Source organism: Mesoplodon densirostris, chromosome 1 (assembly GCF_025265405.1).
Source record: "Mesoplodon densirostris isolate mMesDen1 chromosome 1, mMesDen1 primary haplotype, whole genome shotgun sequence".
NCBI classification, from domain to species: Eukaryota; Metazoa; Chordata; class Mammalia; order Artiodactyla; family Ziphiidae; genus Mesoplodon; species Mesoplodon densirostris.
Genome location: NC_082661.1, coordinates 1,022,284 through 1,044,070, shown reverse-complemented (window position 1 = coordinate 1,044,070; position 21,787 = coordinate 1,022,284). Strand labels below are relative to the sequence as shown.

At 64.8% G+C, this 21,787-nt stretch overlaps 2 protein-coding genes across 6 annotated transcripts in view; both read left to right on the top strand.

Moving 5' to 3' along the window:
* The first annotated feature begins 55 nt into the window (after positions 1–55).
* On the top strand, positions 56–9,376 carry LOC132484111 (nascent polypeptide-associated complex subunit alpha, muscle-specific form-like). Its single transcript, XM_060090296.1, has 15 exons — positions 56–62; positions 153–391; positions 2,534–2,791; positions 2,950–3,038; positions 3,192–3,367; positions 3,697–3,849; positions 4,519–4,643; positions 4,904–5,051; positions 6,031–6,149; positions 6,693–6,956; positions 7,003–7,094; positions 7,470–7,991; positions 8,076–8,225; positions 8,366–8,841; positions 9,069–9,376. Exons 1-15 carry the CDS (start codon positions 56–58, stop codon positions 9,374–9,376), a joined length of 3,126 nt encoding a protein of 1,041 aa, XP_059946279.1.
* PWWP2B (PWWP domain containing 2B) overlaps positions 8,145–21,787 on the top strand; it is a 26,919-nt gene continuing 13,276 nt past the window's right edge. For 2 of the 5 annotated variants that reach the window (XM_060098398.1, XM_060098397.1), the window contains exons 1-2: positions 9,746–9,886; positions 18,104–19,398. In XM_060098398.1, coding sequence (XP_059954381.1) covers positions 9,762–9,886; positions 18,104–19,398 — 1,420 coding nt within the window. In that variant the 5' untranslated portion in view covers positions 9,746–9,761. Of the gene's footprint in view, positions 8,209–9,745; positions 9,887–18,103; positions 19,702–21,787 lie in introns of those variants that run through there. The other 3 variants (XM_060098394.1, XM_060098395.1, XM_060098396.1) reach the window with 2 other exon arrangements.

The following is a 21,787-nucleotide window of genomic DNA, read 5'->3' as shown; positions in this document are numbered from 1 at the left end:
TTCTCACCTGGAAAACAGGCCGGCAGCTCACTGCCTTCCCAGGGGTCGCCCCTGTATGGGGCGTGAGGTTTACGGGTCCCCATCTGCGCTGCCTATTCTGAGGCTGCATTAAGAGGAGAACACGGTGACCGCCGCGTGGCGTCCGTTTGCAGCCCGTCGGCTGGCAGAACGTGGTGTTGGCACCGTGCCCCCCGACCCTGCTCACAGCGGGGATCAAGCTTTCACGACTGACTACAGTGGGGTCCGAGGTCCCATGGAGCCGTCTTTGCTGGGGAGGCAGGAGTGCCCTCCTCCCGCCCGGCCGTGCTGCTCCCCCACCCTGGGCGCCACCCCTCCCCTGGCCCTGCAGCACCGCGGGGCCCCGTCCCAGGCCCCCGGGCTCTCACCCAGAGTCGGCCCAAACTTCTGATTAGATGTGAAATAAGGGCTTGATCTTGAAAAGACCCTTGATTCGATTTCTTTAACAGATGTAGGATAATTCAGATTTTCTATTTCTTTTTGTGTCAACTTCTTTGGTAGACATGTTTTTCAGTGAGTTTTTCCATTTCATCCAAGTTGTCAGGTTTATCGGCATAAACTTCTTCATAATATCCTCATATTTTCTGTCACTTAGGACCTGTAACAATGTCCCCTTTCTCATTACTGATGTTGCTCCGTTTTCCTTAATCTTGCTAAGGATTCGTCACTTTGTTAATCTTTTCGAACAACCACGGTTGGCTTTGTCGAGTTTCTGCTGTGTTTTCTGTATCACTGATTCCTGTTCTTCCCCTTCTTTTCTGTTTTCTTTGGCTTTAATCAGTGCTTAGAGGGAACTTCACCACTTTCAAATGCATATGCCACAAAGGAAGAACTATGTAAAATACATACCCTGGGCTCCCAACTCAAGAAGCTAGAAGGTGTGTTAGTTACCTGTTGCTGCATTAACAAGTTACTCCAGAACAAAGCAGCTGGAGAAGTAGATAAATAACAATAAAGAATTATAAAGAATTATATTATGTATTATCATATGTTACTATATTAACATTGTGTAATAATAATAAATATCTGTTGTCTCTCCCAGCTTCTGCGCGTCAGGATTGGCAGCGGCTTGGCTGGCATTTCTGGTTCAGTCGGGCCGCGGGTACGGCCGTGCTGCCTGAAGCCTCACTGGGCTGCGGGGCTGCTTCCCTGTGAGTCCGGTCCTGGGAAACGTGTGAAGACCTGCTTCACGGATGCCGTACGACTTCCTCTGGGAAATGCTCCGTGTGACTTGACAAGAATCTACTTGGATGTAGCGCTGTGTGTCCAGTCAGGCTGATTGACGGTGTTGCTCGGATCTCCTGCAGCCTTCAGGTCGGTTCATCTTGTCCTGTCGGCTGGATACCATTTCCAGCCACGGCTGTGGCCTCACATGTGTCTCCCTTTAGCTGTGCCAGCTGCTGCAGTATGTGGTTCCCAGCTATGTTATTAGACGCCTACACATTTCGGGTTGTTGTGTCTTCCTGTTGAATCCACCTTTCTATCAGTAGGAAATATTTCTCTTTATCTCTTGTTCCACACTTCTTGCCTTTAAGGTCTGTCTTGTCTGATGTTAATACAGGCGCACCACCACTGTTCCGGTTAGCGTTTACCGATGCGTCTTCCATCCTTTTACTTCAATCTTTCTGTGTTTTTATGTGTAAAGTACGTCTTGGGTAAATATCATATACTTGGGTCTTCCTTCCTTTCTCTAGCCTGACAATCTTCGTCTTTTAATTAGAGTGTTTAGTCCCCTTACATTCATAGGGTTGATTTTAAGTCTCCCATCTTGCTATTTGTTTTATGAGTCTCATGTTTTTGTTCTTTTATTCTTCCTTTGCTGTTCTCTGATAAAGTAAGCAAATTTTAAAAAAATTTTTAATTATTTTTAAAATTTTACCCGGGGCAGTGGAGAGGGAAGGAAGGGAAACATGCAGGGTCAGGGGATGCAGGGAGGAAAATACACGTCTAATTTTCCAAAATTAACAGAGAAGGTAAAAGGATCATAACTCCTAACAGAATGCAGAGTACAGGGAAATTCAGGTGAACAGGGTGAAAAACGGAGTGAATAGCAAACCAGCAAAACAAACAAATATAAAGATGGAAGGAATAAAATCAAGCGTCTCAGCCATCATGCTGAACTTGCTAATACTAAATTGTTCTATTGGCTTTTTAAAAAAATACACAGTGCAACAATCTTTGACTTTTACCCATACACTGTTTCTAAGAATCATTCTTAGAGCAGAGTGATTTTTTTTTTTTTTTTGTGGTACGCGGGCCTCTCACTGCTGTGGCCTCTCCCGTTGTGGAGCACAGGCTCCGGACGCGCAGGCTCAGCAGCCATGGCTCCCGGGCCTAGCTGCTCTGCGGCATGTGGGATCCTCCCGGACCGGGTCACGAACCCGTGTCCCCTGCATCGGCAGGCGGACTCTCAACCACTGCGCCACCAGGGAAGCCCCAGAGTGATGTTTTTAAAAGGTTGGAATGAGGGGAGTTTGACTTCCGGGTGGGACTAGGGGGTCTGCTCCTGCGGCAGCTGGGAGACCCCAAGGCAGAGATCACAGAGCCCGCCAGCAGCACGGGGCCGGCTCGTGGTCTGTTGAACAGCAAGCGTGTGTGCTTGCTCTTGGCTTGGGTTGCCGGGGCTCTGTGGGCTGGTTCACTCTCTGCTGTGGTCTGTGCCCTCCGCTGCCTGCGGTACCTCCGCGTGGCCTCTGTGGCAGGTGCCTCGCCCTCTCCCACAGCCGCCCGGGGCCCAGCAGGTGCAGGGCAGGGGTCCCCAGGCCTTGCCGAGGTTTGGGCCGTGAACCAGCGCAGCACGCTTCCTCCGTGGGCCCTGCGTGGACTCAATCACAGGGCCGCCCAAACTCACCGAGCAGCGGGCCGCACCCCCCGCCCCTCAGCTAAGCCGAGACCCCGTGCTCCCTTCTGCTCCTGTGGGTGTCCCCCCAGGAGGGGCCGGTGCGAGAGGGCCTCTGCGTGGCATGTCAGTGCCGCGTCCCTAGCTGGGCTGGCATCCACGTAGCCTCCCAGATGTCCAGGTGGGCCCCGTGGCTCCGTGCCGTTCCTGCTTTGCCTCGAGGCCTCTGCTCGGGCCCCTGGTTGTCGGGTTCTCCCTGCCTCGCGCCTGCTCGGCTCCTGTGGGGAAGGCGGTCGCGTCCCCTCCGAGCCCGTCCTCCGCCCTGGCTGGGCAGTGGCCGTGGGGGCCGCCTCCGGAGTGGACACCGGTGCGCCGAGCGGACTTCCAGCCTCCACTCGCCAGAGGCAGAGCCCGTGTCCACGGGTCCCGCGTCTGTCCGTCTTCACGGGGGGGCCCCATCACCAGCCCTGCCCGGAAGCCAGGGACCCCCGCCCGGCCAGGCGGGCGCCGGTCTCCCCAGATCAAGACTGGCGTTCGCTTCTCTTCCCGGCAGGCTTGCCCCCCTTCCCCTGTCCCCTTCTGTCTCTGGAGCCCTTACTGCTCATTGGTCAGCTCTCCTGACTCTGTCCCCAGCTGATATTTCCTTCTGTATGCTCGCTGCTTAGAGACGTTTCTTCCTGAAATATCTTCCACATTTATTCTCTGCATCTCAGCGTGACTGTCCTCCCCATCAGCTCACTGACGGAAATTCCGCTGGGAGAGTGTTCACTTTTCAGCTCTGAAAGTCTGGTGGAGGGCACTGGGCTCGGGCCCCTCCTCCGGTGGTCTCGCTGGCACAGGCTCCCTGAGTCAGTCAGTCTCCTGGGATGCTGGCCCCCTGAGACGGGGTCAGGTCGGGGCCACACCTTTGGGGCCAGTGCTCTGGGTCCAGGCCCTCCTGCACCAGTGGCTGCCACCCCCGCCGCACTTCCCGGTGCTTCCCGGCCTCAGGTGTGGGCTCCGGCAGCCTTCTCAGCTCCTCTGGGCCTCTTGGTTGGAGAGAGGCAGGGTTGGACCAGGCCCCCAGATCCCAGCCTGGTGTCCCCAACACCGATTTCTCACCCGGGGGGTCCTGGGGAACCCAAAGCCCGCTGTCCCTGGAGGTCAGCCCCCGTCTGAGGGTGGGAGCCCAGGGCGGAGGCCACCTCCCTCGGACCCCCGTCCCCTCCACAAGCCGTTCATCTGTTTGTTTACTCACCGCTGCTCCCGCAAACAGGTTGCTGGGTGGCGTCCTCATTCTACACGACCCTATTCTGGCATGATCACTCACCGCACTTGTTCTGAGCTTGCTCGGGGGACCCACCTGGACCCCTGCTCGGAAGGCGCTCGGGCCGCTGGCGGGGGGTGGCCCTGCTCCCCCAGTGGGTTCAGAGTATGTAGGGTGGGGGCCTGCTCTGTCCTTGGTGGAATTGGGGTGTCCGGTTGGGGGACGGCCTCCGTCCCCGTCACAGGTCTCCTGTCTCCACTCCGTGTCCCCTCTCCTGCTTTGTTCTCTCCTTCCTTAACCGCTGAGTCACCCCTGCCATGCCTGACTGCCCACATGGGTGCTCCTGGGGCCTCTCTCCTGCCAGACAGCCTTGGGCGGGGGGAGGGAGGAAGAGCCGCCCCCCCCCCCCCGCCAGGTAAAGGCCGAAACCCTGGGTGGCAGGGCCTGCGCTGCGAGGGCGGGGGCTGGCCGCAGGCGATAACGGTGGGCGCCCTGCCCAGGACCTGCTTCTGGGAGTCAGCAGCCCGGCGGCCTCGTGCTGTGAGCCACGTTCGCCTGCAGGTGGCACCTTGGCCAGGACGCAGCCTGGGCACACAGCCCCGCAGGGCCCAGCAGCCGACCTGCCTCTGGCCAGGGTGCGGCCACAGCCCCACAGGGCATCCTCCCACTCCCACCAGACCCCTGCGTCCTGACTGGTACCTGGTCCATGAGCTTGGATTCCTGAGTCCTGGGCCCAAAACGAGTATCAGGACAGGAGGGTCTGGCCCATCAGTGGCTGCGGCCCCGTCCCTTCCCGCAAGCTGCCTGTGGACGGTCAAGACCACGGCTGCGCCATCCGATCCCCACGCACCAGCCACCAGCCAGCCCAGGGGAGTGACCCCTATGGCCTGTCCACATCTCAGAAGAATGTAGCACAGAGGTGTGGCTGGGACATGGGCCCCGGGCCCTGTGGGTGGAGGTCAAGTCCCAGGTGACCGCAGGTGGTCCTGAGGTGGGGTGCGGACCCCACATGGACACACATCCTGGCCCGGAGATGCCTTGCCTGTTGGCGGGGGCGGGGGGCCCTCTTGCTGGGCTGAAGGGGGGTAGCGGTGTGTCCTCCGGCACCGGCAGTGCGTCACCCCCCTGCCCCCTCGGTGTCTGTGCCATCCCCATGGGGCAGGGAGCCCAGTGCTCAGGAGGGAAGGAGCAGACCTTGCGGGGCTCAGGGCTGCGTGTTGCCACGTGTTTCCAGCCTGCATGTCCCAGTGCAGTGTTCTCTTCGGGCCAAGGACGGCTGATGGTGGGCTCCTGGCCGCCTGAGGCACGAGGAGAGCAGGGTTCAGAGGAGAAGCTCCCGCCCCAGCATACAACCATCAGCCTCCAGTTCTTCCCGGGGGTGGGGTGGGGGGCGGCAAGCAAGTAGGAAGCGACTCTGGGCCTTTCCAAACCCTGGGGTAAAGAGCTGCCCCACCCCCAGCCCTAAGCCCCCCAGCCCTGGGCTCCCTGTGCTCCCAGCCCTGGGCTGGGTTAGGGTCAGGGGGACCTGGGGCACTGAATCCTCCAGGCCTCAGCTGGCACTTGGGCAAGGACACAGGAGGGCACAGGTTACGGGGCAGGTGGAGTTATGGGAAAGCCCTCTAGGAGGCACCAGACCCCCTACCAGGGCCGTTCAGCATCTCCACTGGCCCAGGCTCAATACCAGTGGGGGGCAGATGCTGCACGGAAGATGGCCCAGCTGCAGGGGAGAACTGTGCTGGTGGTGGTGGTGACGGTGGTGATGATGGTGATGGTGGTGATGATGGTGATGGTGGTGATGATGGTGGTGATGATAGTGATGATGGTGGCAATGGGGAGGAGGATGAGAGCAGCGAATTCTTACAGACTCGTTACCCAGTGCTTAGTGAAATCAACGCCCTCATCTGGGCCCTACTCTCCTCCCTCCCAGCAACAGCCGGGCCCGAGATGCGCCATGAGATGCGCCATGAGGTGGCCTGGGCCGAGCACCAGGGCCCACCCCGGCTCTCACATCCTTGCGCTCTGGGCACTGGCTCTGGAGAGACCATGGTTTCTGACCCATGGCTCTGGCCTGCGGTCCCCCTGTGACCAGGCACACTCGGTTCCATCTCAGAAGCACCTGGCTTTGGGAGAGCTGGCCTGAGCTGCAAGAGACCCCCCTGCCAGGCCACCGAGGGGAGCTCCAGTAAAGGAAGTGGAGCAGGCCCGGGGAGGGGGTGGGGGGAGGACACCAGCCACCTGGCCGGGCAAACCCAGAACAGGCTGGTGACGGTGACAGCGTTCCTTCTGGTCACAGGGAGGCCTCTGGGAGTCTCCCACCTCATGGGAGAGACAGAGGATGAGAAAGGCAAAATTACTCCCCACGGTGCCGGGCAGGGCTCACGGGCTCTCCCGTGGGTGAAGGCAGTAGGAGGGACGCTGAGCTGGGGTGTGGACGGGTCACCCTGAGAGACTGGGGGGCCGGCAGGGAGTCAGGGAGTGAGGGCCAGGCTGCCGCGGGGTGAATCCTGGGGCTCCTCCAAGAACAGCACAGGACCTCCGGGGGGCACGGAGCAGCCACCGCCCGGAGCACCTCTGCTGCCCTCCTGCCAGCTCGTGGCCACCGGACTCCAACCTAGTGAGGCGCTGGACGGCCTCCTGTCCCCCTGCATGCCCCCACCCCGCCCGTCTGGCCAGACTAGCCAGCCCCGGTCACTCTGCCAGCACCCCGGGCAGGCCAGGCCAAGGGCCGGGTACCGGGCAGGCCCCGCAGCGGCTGTGTGCCTGCAGCCAGGGAACGAAGGCTTTAGGGCCAAAGTCCGGAGACCTACGGAGAGGTTCCTGGCCCAGTTTTCCCTCAGTCGGGGGCAGCTCTCAGTGGGCAGCTGCCGGGGCCCTGCCTGTCTGGGGCTGTTCTCTCCAGGATCTGCCGGCCTCGCTGACCCGCCGGCACAGGGCTGGCCCCGGAGGGGGCCTGGAGGAGGGGAAACCAGCTCAGGAAGGAGGCGGCAGCATGTGGGGGTCAGGACCCAGGACCCCTGGGCTGATGAGGCCCCTCTGAAGGAATCTGCATTTTAGTCTGGGTGTCTGGAAGTTCCCCGGGCCTTCCAGAAATCAGAAAGGAGGTGGGGAAGCCCGCAGGGAGCAAGTGGGTGGGGCTGGGCTGGGAGTGGGCAGGTCTGCCCGGTGAGGTCCTGAACAGACACCCTTTGAGATGCAAATCAATCTCCGGTCAGCTGACCCTTCTTTCAATACCCTCCCTCCTGGAGAAAGGGCTTTAAAAATGGCTTCCATGCTCACTTAAGAAGTACCAGGCACGGGGCAGGTTGGGGCCCAGGCTGAGAGAAAGCAGGGCGGGCCGCCCTTCTCCCTAGCGCTCTCCCCTCTCAGCTCGGTGCCGCCGCCCCCACCGTGGGAGCTGCAGGGTGGTCCTCGGGGCCCCAACCCCGCCCACAGCACACACCCACCGCTGCATCCCCGCCCCCGCAAGCCCAGCGTGTCCTCAGGTGTATCTGTCCGCCCACCGCAAACTGCTCCTGCTGATACCTGGGAGTTCCCTGGAAGCCCCCTTCCCCACCTCAACCCCGGCACCTCTCGGAGGGCCCCCTTCTGTGCACTCCCACACCCACCTCTCCAGCCCCGCCAACAAGCCGCCGGACTTGTGCTGCCCAAGCGGCCTCGTGGGGCCCCTTCTCCCTCTGGTGGATGCCTGCTGGCCCAAGCATCGCCGCCCCGGGCCCTCTTTCTGGACACCCCCGTCTGCACACAGTGCCCCGTGCACACACTGACACGGCCCACGCGTAGTGCGCCCACCAGCTCCGAGCTGACCCGAATCCCCGCTCCCCGGTGCAGTGTGTCCCCAGTGCCCAGGAAGGGCAACGCCCAGCAGGCACCTCCGGCACGCTGGCGCCTGTGCTGAGCGAGTGGGCAGCCTCTGGCCAGTCCCCTTCCCAGTGCCTGCAGGGGTCCCTGTTGCCTGGCCTTTCTGCTCCAAAGTCAGCCCCGCCCAGCACTGGAGAGTGGAGGCTGCAAAAGGCCTGGGGTGCAGACAGCAGTCAGGCCCCCTGGGGCCCGGCAGTCTGGCAGTCACAGGGACGGAGCGGCGGAGCTGACCCGGGAGAGGTGTCAGGTGCCCGAGGCCTCCTGGTGGGGTCCCTCTCTCCGCAGGGGAGGTCGGGTGTCTGCTGGAACCCAGGCCTTGCAGGGGACAGGCGCTCGCTCTGCTCTCAGGCCTCCCCGGGGGCTGCTTGGGGCCGGACTCTGGCTCATGGGGCCTTGATCCCCAGCCCCGTACAATGCTGGGCGGTGGAGCCCTGCGAGGTCTCCGCGGGCGCCTGGCTCCGCCTGGGCTCCTCTCAGCCGGCTGCCCGCGCCGCGCGGCCGCCGGAGGGCGAGGCCGAGCGGCGCCGCGGCGGGCCCACTGTCCGCAGCGGCGCCGGGGGTGGCGGCCCCGGCGCAGGTCCGAGCCGGGCGGGCCCTGGACGGCTCGGAGGGGCGGGGCCGGCCGGCGGCGGCGGACGGGTCGTCAGGACAACCGACCGCCTGCTGGTCTCCGGTGCCCAGCCGAGCGCAGCGAGCCCGGCTCAGGGGACCGGGCCGGGACGCGCTCGGGGCAAGGTCACTGCAACAGGCTGGGCCCTGGGGGCGGCCCGCGGGGTCCCGAGCCGCGTGCGGGACGCGCAAGTGCTCAGTAAAGTCGAGAGCTGGTACTGGGCTGAAGGCGCGTGGGAGCGGGGCCCGGGCGGGGGTCCGGCGTCCGCTTGTGCCCTCCACCTCCCACTCCCCCCATCAGCAGCCCGGCTGCGTGCGCCGGGGAGCCCCAGTCTCGCTCGGGGAAGGCAATCCTTTCCATTGTGAACTGGCCGCGTGGCGCCCTGGCCCCTCCGGCCGCACCAGGGGTCGCACGGAACCCAACGTTTCCCCGGCTCCCCGGGGTCACGCGACCTAGACTTGTGGACTGATCACCCTCCCTAACCCCGCTGCGGGTAGCCCGGAGCCGAGTGCGCGCCCTCTCGTCACCCAGCGAGGCGCCGAGCACACGGGGGGTCGTCAAGTGCCCCCCCCCAGGCGGCGAGGTCGAGACTGGGCTGCTGCGGCGGGCCCGCCGGTGTCCCCTTGGCGCCCCGCGTCTCCGCGGCCCGGCCCCGCTGGGCTTCCTGCTCGCGCCGCCGGGACTTCCTCCCCGCAGTGCCCGGGTGGCCACCCGGGCGCCAGACCCGGAGGCGGGGAACCCGGGGACACGGGCAGGGAGGGGGGGGCCGGGGCGAGGAGAGGGGAAGACACCCTGGAGCCGGTAGGGGCAGGCGCCCCGGGTGGACCCCCGGCTGGAGAGGAGGGGGTCCCTGGACCCGGGGCCGGGGCAGTTCTCCAGGCGCCGGCTCTCAGGTCCTCTCCGCGGGCGCTCGCGGCCAGCGTCGCCGGGGGTGGAGCGCGGCCCTGCCCCATCCTGCCCCATCCTGCCCGTTCGGTGGGGCTCCGCAGTGCGTCTCCACGCCGAGTGTGGAGGCCGCACGGCCCGGCGCGCGTCTGTGGGCGCGGGTGCCCCGCGCGCCCCTCCCGGCGCCCCCGGCCCGCTCGCGGAGGCCGCCCCGAGCGGAGCTTTGTGACGTCAGGCGGCCGGCGGGCGGCGTCACGCGCGGGGCTGACCCGGCGCGGGGCGGGGGCCGGGCCGGGACGCGGAGCATGGAGCCGCGGGCCGGCTGCCGGCTGCCCGTGCGGGTGGAGCAGGTCGTCAACGGCGCGCTGCTGGTCACCGTGAGCTGCGGCGAGCGCCGCTTCGCCGGGATCCTGCTGGACTGCACGAAAAAGTGAGCGGGGGCGGGGGCGCGGGCCCCGGGACGCCCCCGGAATCCCCTCGGGACAGCCCCCACCCCGCGCGCGCGCTGGCCCAGGGCCGGGGCTGCTCCGGGGCGGGGCAACGTGGCGCCGGCGCCCGCTTTCGGTTTCTCCAGCCCCGGGTTCGGGGTGCGCGAGCGCGGCCGCCACTCGGGGGGGAAAAGTGGTTCTCAAAGTCGTCGCGACTTTTCGGGCAGGGGACCGCGCAGCCGGGCGGGAACGGCGATGGGCGCCGAGCCGGAGCCTGGGCGCGGCGCGTGGAGCCCGAGACCCCGCGCCCACCGCCGCGCCGCCCGGCTCCGAACTCCGCACGTCTGCCATAATTAACGCACTTTTCTTTGTTCAGACTCACTGTTGAATTCGGCTGTCTTGAGAATTGTCATCCGCCGGGGTGGGGGCAGTGGGTTCAGATGCGCTTGCCCTGTCAGTTACTCATAAGGGGGGGCGGGGTGTAATGCAATGTCCCCCCCACCAGGAGCAGTCGGGGCTGAGGATTGCTAGCGAGCAGTTGTGTCCAGCGGCGCGATTTAAGAACACTGTTTCGGGCTGAGGAGCCCTGGGCAGAACAGGAATGAAAAGATACAAGTTTCAGAGCTGTGCTGAGCTCCCTTCGGGAGCCAGCGGGATTCTCTGCTGGAGGGGTCCCTGGGCAGGCCTGGGGGCACATCCATCCTGAGAGGCACCTGTATGCCGGCTGCAGGGATCCCTGCAGCGGGAAAGAGTCTCCTGGATACAGTGTCACATGGTAGTGAGCTGTCGCGCAGATAAATGATTAGGCATTAATCAGGCACTAATGTCTTGAGGCTCAGGCTGGGCCTTATTTTGAACCGGGAGCAGTAAACGGCTCCCCTTTGCAAAGGCCCAACTTTTTCCCTCAGTGGAGCCCAAATTTTGTGCCGGCGGCGGGGGTGTGGCAGGAGGACCATCACCTTTCAACGGCCGCTCTGCTGGCATTATCTCCTCATTAGATGTGCCAGAGCCATTTATGTGCAAGTCATGTGATTTAACATATGGCGTCCCAGGTGACTGTCGCCCTGCTCTGCGCTGGCTACTGCAGAGAGTGCTTGTTGGGACCTGGTGACCCTCCGGGGCTGCAGCACAGCCACCTGGAAGCCACCAGGCCTGTCCCCTGGGGCAGCTGAGGGTCCTCTGCCACCAGTGGCCACCACTTCCTCCGCCGGCGTAGTCCTGCTTCTGCTCCTGGGTCTGTGCAGGGCTGCACCCCAGCGCTGCCTGCACAGCCCTGCCTGGCCTTTCCTCCCTGACAGGGGCCCTGGCAGGAGAGGTCCCCCCACTCTCGTTTTCTGGGCTCCCTGACTCAGGGCAAGGGAGGCTGGGGGTGTCTGCAGAGGCTGCCGGCCCCCCGCCCTTGGTCTCTGCCTCCAGGCAGGGCTCCCGTCCCTATAGCCCATGGCTAACCTGATGGGGAGATCTGCCCCCCCCCACCCGCTTCCCCACCCCCTCGTGGAAGGAAGCAGGCTCTGCTGGGATCCCAGCATGGGAACTGGCAGCTGTAGGACGTGTGGGCGGCAACCCTGCCATGGCCACATAAGGCTGTAACCGGAGCCGCCCACAGAACCAGGAGCTGGGCCTCGGTGGGCACAGCTCTGCTCAGCAGCTCCTCTTTCTGACTTGAGTGGGCTCCCCCCGCCCACCCCCGGTCCCTAAAGAGAACCTGAGGAGAGACCTGGCCTCTCCCAACCCCTCCGGTGCCTGGGCTTGGCCCCGAAGCTGCCCCTGTCCCTGCCCACCCCACCTCCCCTCTGTGGGTCACCTCCAGTTTCATCCTGATCCCAGTTTTCTACCATGATATTATGATCTGCAACGCTCATGTTTACAGCCGGCTTGTCGGACAGGGTCCAGAGGCAGCTTACAACCTGGCCTGGGTGTTTCTGGCAGAGAGGCCCGGCCTTGGGCCTTGGGGGTCTGCAGCACCGACCTGCCTCCCCGGGGGCCGGTTCCTCCTCAGGGCCCACTCCCCCTACCCCATACGTCACGGCGGCAGGGCCGGTCAGTGAGGCCCCATCCCGGGTGTGGGCACTGACAGGCGGGCAGAGCAGCTGGGGGCTCAGATTGCAGGCGCCTGCCCACCTCCTGGGGCCTGTGGGTTCCAGGTCAGCAGGCCCGTGTGCCCGTGGTGCCCCAGCCGGGCGCAGACCAGTCACTGCCACGTGTCAGCACTTCTCGAGCTCGTGGGCAGACCCCGGGGGCCTAGGAGAACAGAGGGGTCCCCCGGGAGGGGCAGTTCACACGGGTCCCTGGGTCCTCTCCTGCAGCGGGGTCCAGCAGCCGGTGTTAATTTGGGGGCACTGGGGCGGCAGCACCCCTCCCTTGGTGCTCTGGGAGCTCTGGGCTGAACGTCTGTCTGTCCACGGAGGCCAGGCCGAGGTCCCAGCGGACGCTCGGAGCCGCCAGGCCGGTGCCGAGCCTTGAACCTGCTGACAGGCTGCTGTGTGATCTGAACCAAGATCCTTGGCTGCTCTGAGTGCCTGTGGCTCCTGCATCCACGTTCATTCATTGAGCACCTACTGTGTGCTGGGAAGCGGCCTTAAGTCCCTGGCATAACTGCTGTGGTGCACGATCCTCAAGTATCTCGGGTGGGCGGTGTTCATTCTGACACATAACGGTGCAGATGGCCCCGGCCTACCCTGACCCCACAGCTCCACTCTCCAGGCTGGGGTGCGGGGGAGGCCTCTTGTGGGTGATTTGGGGGTGGGCCTCTGGTTGAGGACCTCAGGTGGGGTGGCCCAAAGACAGCAAAGTCTCCGAGTGCTGAAGGGATGGTCTCCCGGTCGGTGGGCATGAGGGCCAGCTGCCTGTCTGGCCTGGCCAATCCGAAGCCTCTGGCCTTGACCTCTAAGTGCGCGTTTTGTAAACTTCCCCAGTGTGAGTCACCCAGGGTGCCGCTATCACACAAGACTCCGGGGCCCCTCTACTGCAAAGGTTGGGTACGGGCCTTTGGGACCCACACCTGCCCGGGGGGCTTGGGACCCAGGCTTCTGGAGACTCAGCTGGCCAAGAATCCCAGCCACAGCCCGTCCCTGGGCAGGAGAACGCCCCTGCTCCATCCCGGACACGTCCCCTGTCCAGGCCCCACTGGGCTCGTCCTCCCTGCCCTTGAGGAGCTGGAGGGACTGGGACTGCGCAGTGCATCACGGGGTGGTATGACCTGCAGCCAGTGGGCAGATGCCTCACAAAGGGACCTGGCCAGCATGGCTGGTTTCTGGAGCTGCTCCACGGAGGGGGTGGGGCGCGTGGGCTGGGGGCTTGGCCTTGTGCTCCTGGGAAGAGAGACACAGTCACCTGAGTCTTATAATGATGCTGATGGTTCTTCAGCCTTTGGTCCAGGACTCTGGGGGCCAGCTGTGGCGGAGACCCTAGGTTGATAACCACGGGGGAGGGGCAGGGTCCCACGTGTGGCCCTGTATGAGGGGCCACTCTGGCGTCCAGGCTGCAAGTCCCCGTGTCATCCTGCTTTCCCCAGCTCCCTGAGCAGAGGTGGACCTCTGTGCACAGCAGCCTGACACCCACCCGCCCCTCCCCTCCCTCGGGGCTCCAACCCTGCGGCTGTCTGTCGGCAGGGCTTTGGGAGAGAGAAATGGCCGCCGTGTATTTTCTGAGCCAACTCTGGGGTGTACAGCCTGGCCAGCCGCAAGGTGGGCCTCGTCTCGGGACCTGAACCTGTCTTGGGACTGACTGCAGGCTCTGCCCACAAGGTACCTGCCGCGCAAGGCTGCCCTAGGCACCTGGCCCTGGGCTTTGGCCCCCGGGATGTTTCTGTTCCGGAGCCACGTCTTCTCACCTCTTTACAGGACATCGGGGCGGCCTCTCCCCGTGGGAGGACGAAGAAGGAAGGTCCAAGGCAGATGGGGACCTGGCCGGGGCCAGAGGCTGCCAGTGGGCACCAGAGGCGCTTGGGCCCCAAGCCTGCCGAGCTGGGAGGGGGCGGGTGGGGAGGCCGCAAGCTCTGGCAGGCGGCAGGGCCCCTCCTAGCCATGGGCCCGCCCAGGCCCACTGCTCTCGGATGGGCGCTAGGCTGGAGGCACAAACGAGCCCCAGGGACGTGTGGGAGCTGAGGCTTGGCCACTGGTGTCCCACGGAGGACTGCAGGCCAGGCCGCTTCTCTCTGGGTCCCTGTGTCCATGCCGGTGGCCGTGCCCTCACCTGGGCAGAGCGGTGGGTGACCCTGGGGACTCTGTCTCCTGTTCCCTTGGGGGCAGAACTGCTCTGCTTTGGGGTCTGATCCCTGTAAGCCTCCTGGCTGAAGCTCCCTGTGCGAACTTTTCGCCCGGGCTCGGTCTCCCCAGCCTCTCCTCAAAGCGCAGGCCATCTGCCCCTCCCCTAGCTCCCCAAGGATGCGGTGCTGAGGTTTGCTCAGGGCCCCTCGGGTTTCTGCATGGGCACGTTGGCTGGCCTTGTGCTGCCTGTCGAGGCTGGGCCAGGCCCTGGCTCCGCCCGTGAGTCACTCCTGTGGGGCCCCGTGAGTCCAGACCTTCCGCGCTGCAGAGGGCAGGACAGTGTGGGTGCCTGGGTTCCTCACCCTGAGCCTGTCAGGCCACCTCTCTGGCTCCAGGGCCACCCCAGCCCTCTGCCTGCCAGGGCCCTGCAGTATCACGTGTGGGGCTCTGCCAGGCTGGCCAGGGCCTCTGTCCCTGGGTGTAGGCCCACGTGGGCACAGCCCGGCTTCTCCGAGGGGCCCGGCCCCGTGGTCAACCCACAGGCCGCGGTCGGGCCACGCCTTGTGCCTGGGGGTCCAGCAGGCACCCCTCGGCGGACAGGTTGCTGAGGTCCTTCCCAGAGAGAGTGGCCTTGGCTGGTGCCATCCCCGCGCCCAGAGGCAGCAGAGCTGGGGCACGAGCACGGACCCTGCCTGTCTCCCGACCCGCTGGTCTCCCTGGTCTCCCTCAGCTTCACTGTCCCATCCAAGAACTGGGAATGGTGATGACGGCGCCTCATGGGGCTGTAGACAGAGAACCTGCTCGTGGTCTGCAGCCCGGCAGCCAGGGTCCCGCTGGCCCTGTTTACCCACCGGCAGGCGTGGGTGTGGCCTGGGCAGGGCAGCAGCTCTGGGAAGGAAGTGTCCGAGTCATGGGGCCCGCCGTGGCGGCCGCGGTGCCATTCCACCGGGCCGTCTGCAGGGAACCTCCCCCTCTAGGCTGCAGCCCACAGCCCTGTGGGCAGAGGGGGCAGGCATACCAGGGCACTGCTCACAGCCGAGGCTGCCTGCCTGGGCAGGGCGGCGTCGACAGCCAGACCCTGTCTGTGTCTGGTGGGTGCAGACCCGGCCCACCCAGGGGCCCACAGCTTAGTGCTGTGGCTCAGGTCAGGGCCTGGGTCTCTGGCCGTCCTGAACATGCAGAGAACCCCTGAGGGTTGTGTGTGATCAGTGGGGCAAAAAGCTCCCTGAATGGGCCACAGCTGCAGAGTCTTCAGGGCCACCTGTCCCCAGCCTGTGTGTGCAGAGAGGTGGCCAAGGAGACTGCAGAGCCCCCCGGGCCGGCTGGCCGAGGGCACAGTCCAAGCCTGGGAGGGTCCTGGAGGGCAGCTGGGTTGGGGGGTGGGGGATGACGGGAAAGGGGCTGCCCAGGGGTCCTGCAGAGCAGGAGGGGCTCTGCACCAGCACAGACAGGCTGACTGGCAGCACAGGCCAGGCTACGGGGGGGCGGTGAGGAACAGAGCCCGAGGAGGGCATACAGGCTGGGTCCTAGTGGGGTGACGGCCCAGGGGCCTGGGGAGGTGGGGCGGGGTGCGGATGAGAGGGGGGTGTCAGAGTGAGCCCCCAGTTCGTGGCCTGGGTGCCTGTGAATGGTGGGCAGGAAGTGGGTTTCGGGGAGGCCTTGGGAGAAACCCTCCAGCCCCAGATGTGTGGATCCAGCCTGGTGTGTGGGCCCCCTGGTGCATGTGTGTGCACACGTGTGTGGATGCACGCTTGCATGCGTGTGCCTGGGTTTAGTTTGCCAAATTCTCAGCCTGTTCTGAATGCCCACGAGGGGCTTGTTGAAGGGAATGAGCCAGGTGCCCGCTCTGACGCCTGGGACTCGGGTGAGGTTTGGTGACACACCAGCCTGTCACACGCCTGGGTGGGGGCTTGTCGCCCACACCTCGACACAGGCAGACTTTTTCCGTGAAGGGCTGGTGGCCATGCGGTGTCTGTCACAGGTGCGCAGCAGTGCCGCAGGGGCCCTGCACGGGCAGCGGGCGTGGCTGTGTGCCAGTCACACCTGACTTACAAAACCTGGTGGCTGACTTGGCCTGGGGGCCGTGGGGTGTGGAGCCTCTGTGCCCAGTGCCCGACCCGGGGCTGGTGAGAGGGCGGCTGACAGTCAGGGCATGATCCTGGGACCCCCTTTCCCACCCCTGTTCCCCTGAAAGTCTCCGCCCATCCTGGTATGGAAATCATACATGCCTGCTTCCCGTGGCGGCTGCAGGAGCCGTGAGACGCGCCCCGCGGACGGCCACCGCTGACAGACGTGGTCTGTGGTGCTTGTTGTTGCTATTGGTCGGCTGGGGCGTGGGGGCCTGTGGCTGCGGGGCCGCAGTGGGAGCCAGTCCGGTGGGAGCGGCTTGGTCTTTCCGGGGAGAGGGGCCCTTGAAGAGCCACATGCCCACGGGTGATGGGGGGCGGGATCACAAGGGCTGCCCACCCCGCGCAGAATCCCGCCTCACAGGGGGCCAAGGCCCCTACTGCTGGCCTGTGGCTGGACGCTCCCCGCAGGCTGGCCCAGCTGCCATCTCTCTGTCTCTCTCTCTGTACCCCTCCCCCTCCCCTCGTCTCCCTCAGTCAGGGTCACAGGCCACAGGTCAGCCGTCTGAACGAGCTGCATCCTCCATGGCCAAGCAGAGGGCAGGTGGCCGTGGCCCTGGTTTGCTGGACCCTGTAGATGCAGAAGTCATTTTTGAGAAATGACTTCTTTGAGAAACAGTAAAGCTCACTTATCTTTTCTGCTCTGATTGAATTACAAAAGGGAGGGAGACACTGAGGTACAATATTCTAATCCTCGTTTCTCTTAACTTGGCTAAAAGTCTGTTCAGTGCTTTAAAAAAAGTGACAACGAACAGCTTTTAGCTAAAGCAGTTCTTACAAATTAAATCGCATGTGTTTAAAGTTATGTGTGTCACCGCCAAAGAAAGGTGTAGCCCGTTTGGGCTTGGTTTCCCTCACTCGGAGCAGTGTGTTTTCCTGTGGCTCCCAGAGCAGCTTGCTGATCGGATATGACTTCCCGACATTCCCAGCACGGGGCCTGGGGGTGACGGTCATTGGCTCTAGAAGGGCGCTACTCCCAAGGCATTTGATGCCGGGACACCTGAGTGGAGGCTGCTGGCCCCAAGCTTCCCGGGGAGAGAGTCCCCAACTGGGGGGCTCCGGAGGTGCCGGCCACACGCTCAGGCTCAGCTGTGGGTCCTCGCGGGAGGGGGGCCTCCTGCTTTCTCTGGCCCCTTCCCATGGGTCACGTGGCCTTATCGGTGCCGCCTGGCCCTCTCTGTCCTGGAGCTGGAGGTCCTGAGGGAAGGGGCCAGGAGTGCTGGCAGGAGGGGTGGTCCTTCCAGGTCATGGTGGGCAGGGGCGGCCTGAGTGACGCCCTCACCTGAGAGCCGTGGAAACAGGTGGGCCCAACTCAGCATTCAGGAGGGAGCGGGCTCACTCCCAGGCCCGGGGCTCAGGTTTGGTGGCTGACCCCTGTCCTTGCTGGGCCTGGCCACGAGTGGCCCCCACCCCCAGACACACGTCCGGCACCTGGGACCCCGGTCCTATGGGCTGTCCTGGGACTGGGGGTCCTCCCAGGGACACATGTGGGGTCTTCCCTCTGGGAGTGCTTCCCTCAGGGAGGAGGGGCCTGAGTGGGTGAGGCCTGTAAGGGCCGTTGGCCACACAGCAGCCGGACCCCCGCAGGCCAGGTCAGGCCCGTCCCAGGAGCCAGACCCCGTCCCCAGGCTTCCTGGGCCCCACGCCTGCACCGGGTCCTGGGAGGCCTCCAGCTTCGAGCCCGCGTTCCCCTCGTTGCCACGGAGTGAGCTGTGGGTGCTCAGTGCCTGTGGGGCCGTCGGTCTCCATGCTGGTCGCGTGACTTCAGAGCACAGCCTGCAGCTGGGATGCCCCCGGGGCATGTGCTGGGCCCTCCGGGAGGGGGGTCTGCTCACGGCGGGGTCCTCCCTGTCCTGACTGTCCCTTTCTGTCTCCCTACCGCCAGGTCCGGCCTCTTCGGCCTGCCCCCATCAGCTCCGCCGCCCCAGGCCCAGGACCCGCCTGTCAACGGCTGCCACGGGCCGGCCCCCACGGAGGGGGACACAGAGGCGATGCAGCTGGGGACAGGCCCCCCGCCACCTTCCAGTGGGGACCAGGCCCCTGAGACCGCCAGCCCCGAGCCGCCCCTGCTGCCCGCCGGAAGCCTGCCCCCGTTCCCGCCCTATTTTGAAGGCGCCCCCTTCCCTCCCCCGCTCTGGCTGAGGAACACGTACCGGCAGTGGGTGCCGCAGCCGCCCCCCCGGGGCATCAAGAGGACACGGAGGCGCCTGTCCCGCAACCGCGACTCTGGCCACCTGGCCCTGAGTCCCATCCGCCTGCGACCCCGCCAGGTGCTCTGTGAGAAGTGCAAGAGCACCCTGAGCCCCCCAGAGGCCAGCCCCGGCCCCCCGGCCACCCCCCGGCCGCGCAGGGAGCCCCGAAAGCCCGAGGACCCCGACGGTGGAGGTGACACGACCGCCAAGAGGAGCAAGAGGGAGAGGCGGCAGGAGACGCGGGCCCGGGTCCCTCGGAGCCCAGTCATCAAGATCTCCTACAGCACGCCCCAGGGCACCGGCGAGGTGGTGGAGATCCCCTCCCGCGTGCACGGCTCACTGGAGCCCTTCTGCCCCCCGCAGGCCCCGCCCGGAGGCCCGGACCCCGAGGCGCCCAGGGACAGGCCGCCCACCGGGGCCCCGGCCTCCATCCCCAAGCTGAAGCTGACGCGGCCCCTGCCCCCCAGCGCTGCCCCGCCGCCCCCCAAGATCCGCCTGAAGCCCCACCGCCCGGGGGCTGGCGAGCAGGAGCCCGTCTACAGGGCCGAGCTGGTGGAGGAGCTCAAGGGCTGTGGCCGCGGCCCCCGGGCCGGCTCACCCGCACCCCTGGCTGACGGCTCTGCCCGCTCTGGGCTGGCGGACTCGTCTTCTGGAAGTTCTGGCGAGGACGACGACTGCAAGGGGTGTCCCCGAGGTGAACACGGGCCTGACGGCCTGGCTTTTCTCGCCGCCTGCACCCGGAGAACTGGCTGTGCCAGCGTGTCAGTGTGGAGCAGCGACAGCCTGGACGAGTCCAAATCGTCCAGCTCGGAAGTGACGTCACCAGACATGTGTGACCTCTCATCTGGCGACGGCGCGTCTGTGCCGGCCTCGTCCAAGGACGCACAGCCGACGGTCCCACCCCTGACGGTCAGGCTGCACACGCAGAGCGTCTCCAAGTGCGTTACCGAGGACGGAAGGACCGTGGCCGTAGGGGACATCGTGTGGGGTAAGGTTCATGGTTTTCCTTGGTGGCCAGCACGTGTCCTGGACATCAGTCTTAGCCAGAAGGAGGACGGGGAGCCCTCCTGGCAAGAAGCGAAAGTCTCGTGGTTTGGTTCTCCAACTACGTCGTTCTTGTCTATTTCAAAACTCTCCCCTTTCTCTGAATTTTTCAAACTGAGATTTAACCGTAAGAAGAAGGGGATGTATCGGAAAGCTATAACAGAGGCTGCCAATGCCGCCCAGCACGTGGCCCCGGAAATAAGGGAGCTCTTAACCCAGTTTGAAACGTAACTTGGGTTCCGACCAGGTGAGTGTGTGCGTGGAGGGCGGCCTCTCTCCGGCCGTCCCGAGCCCGTGTCTGCATCTGGGCTGTCCCTCCGCCCTGGGCCTCGGTGAGCCAGGGGGACACGATCGCCCCTGGCCATCTGGCTCGCTGCTCCAAAGGGGGCCGTCTGGACAGTCGCCCTGCTTGCTGGCAACATTGTCCAGCTTTTCGATTCACAGAAGAGGTGCTTTAAAAGCAGGCGAGGGGCTTCCCTGGTGGCGCAGTGGTTGAGAGTCCGCCTGCCGATGCAGGGGACACGGGTTCATGCCCCGGTCCGGGAAGATCCCACATGCCGCGGAGCGGCTGGGCCCGTGAGCCATGGCCGCTGAGCCTGCGCGTCCGGAGCCTGTGCTCCGCCACGGGAGAGGCCACAACAGTGAGAGGCCCGCGTACCGCAAAAAAAAAAAAAAGAAACAAAAGCAGGCGAGTCGTCAGCCACCTGTTCAGAGAACAGAGCTAGTTTGTGTTTTGCGGCCATTTTGCAAAGGACCGTAAAAGGTCTCCTTGCTCTTTCGTTTCCCTTTGGAGAAAGGAGAGGGTTTTAAAGGTGGCGGCTTTGACGGATGGGGCGGTGGGGAGCGCAGGGAGGGGCTTCCTCTGTTACTCTTCCCAGGCTGCAGGCGGGGCCTCCCTCCCTCCCCTCCCCCACCTCCTGCTCGCAGGTGCATCCAGGGGTCTGACTTTGCCGGAAGGAGGAAAGTCACTGAGCTGCCTGCCCTCAGAGGTAGTGCCTGTGGCCCAGCGCTGCTCTGCTGCTGCCAGTGGGGGCTCCCCTCCGTCAGCCAGCACGTGGGTCCTGGACATTGGTGCTGGGGGCTCCAGGCTCCCGGTGGCGGGGCCGGTGCTCTGGGATCTGTCCCTGGGCCAGTGCCTCGCCCTCTGTCTCTGCCCCCAGGAGACCTTTGTAGGATCTCCAGCCACAGGCCTTATGGAGCCTCTGTGGGGTTGGGGGTGTCACCACCTGGGGTTGGAAGCATCACCTTGTGCAGTTGCCGTGTCGCCAGGTGGCGTGGGGCATCACCGTGTGGCATGTCTGGCGGGGTGTCGGGAAACGGCCGGGGGGCTGAGGGTCTCTGCCGTGAGCTTCCCCTGGGCCCCGAGGTGCAGGGAGATGTGGGCGTGCTCTCATCTGATGGTTGCCACCAGCTCTGGCCTGGGCAGCGGGGTGTGTCCAGCGGGTCACTGGCGCTGGTGGCCACTCTTCCCAGGTCTGACTACCCTCCCTGTCCTCCCCTGGTTGGTCCCGGGCAGGCCATGGTCCCCCGAGGCTCCAGGCCGCCTGGGTGGACCAGAGGGGACATGACAGGGTCCCCTGTGAGGGGCAGCCCGTGGGGTCAGTGCTCTTCCTGGCCCCGTGGCCTCGTGCCCACGCCCACAGAAGCAGACAGCATGGCACAGGGGCTGGCCCAGAGGATGAGCTGGGCCTCTGCCTTCATCTCCGGACCCTCGGGTGACCTTGTCTGGCCTGGCTGTCCTGCTCACCCACCTGTCTGTGCCGGTTTCCCGGGTGAGGCGAGTTTTCAGGGCTGGGCAGGGCCAGCTCATGTGGCTGGGGAGGGGCTTTGTGGAGTGCTGCTGCCCGCTCCCTGCTGTGCCGGGTGCAGCGGGGTCCTGGGATTGAAGAAGCAGTGATGAGGGGCACGTCTGGGCTGGGGTCCCGGCCGGGGCTCCTGAGGCCTTGTCCCCACCCCTCCCCCACCTGCTTCCCACATCACCTCCTGCATGGCTCCCCGGATTCCAGGCACGAACTTCTCCTGTTGGGAACCAGGCACATCCCCCATCAGTTCTGGCCTTCGTGTTGGGGTGTGGGCGTGGCACAGACCTGGGGGCATCCAGGCAGCTAGGGTCTCAGGTGAGGGTGGCCAGCTCACCTGAGGGGCAGCGGTCCAGAGAAAGTCCAGATGCCCTGGCATCGGGCTTCCTAGGGCATCTCCCTGCTGTGGCCAGGCTTAGGGGCACCCCTGGCTGCGGCCGCGTCCCGCTGGCCTGGGGACCACTGGGGGGCCCTGCCTCTCTCTGTGCCCTTCCGCTCCTGGCCCCGCCCCTCTGCTCACAGGGCCCAGCCCGT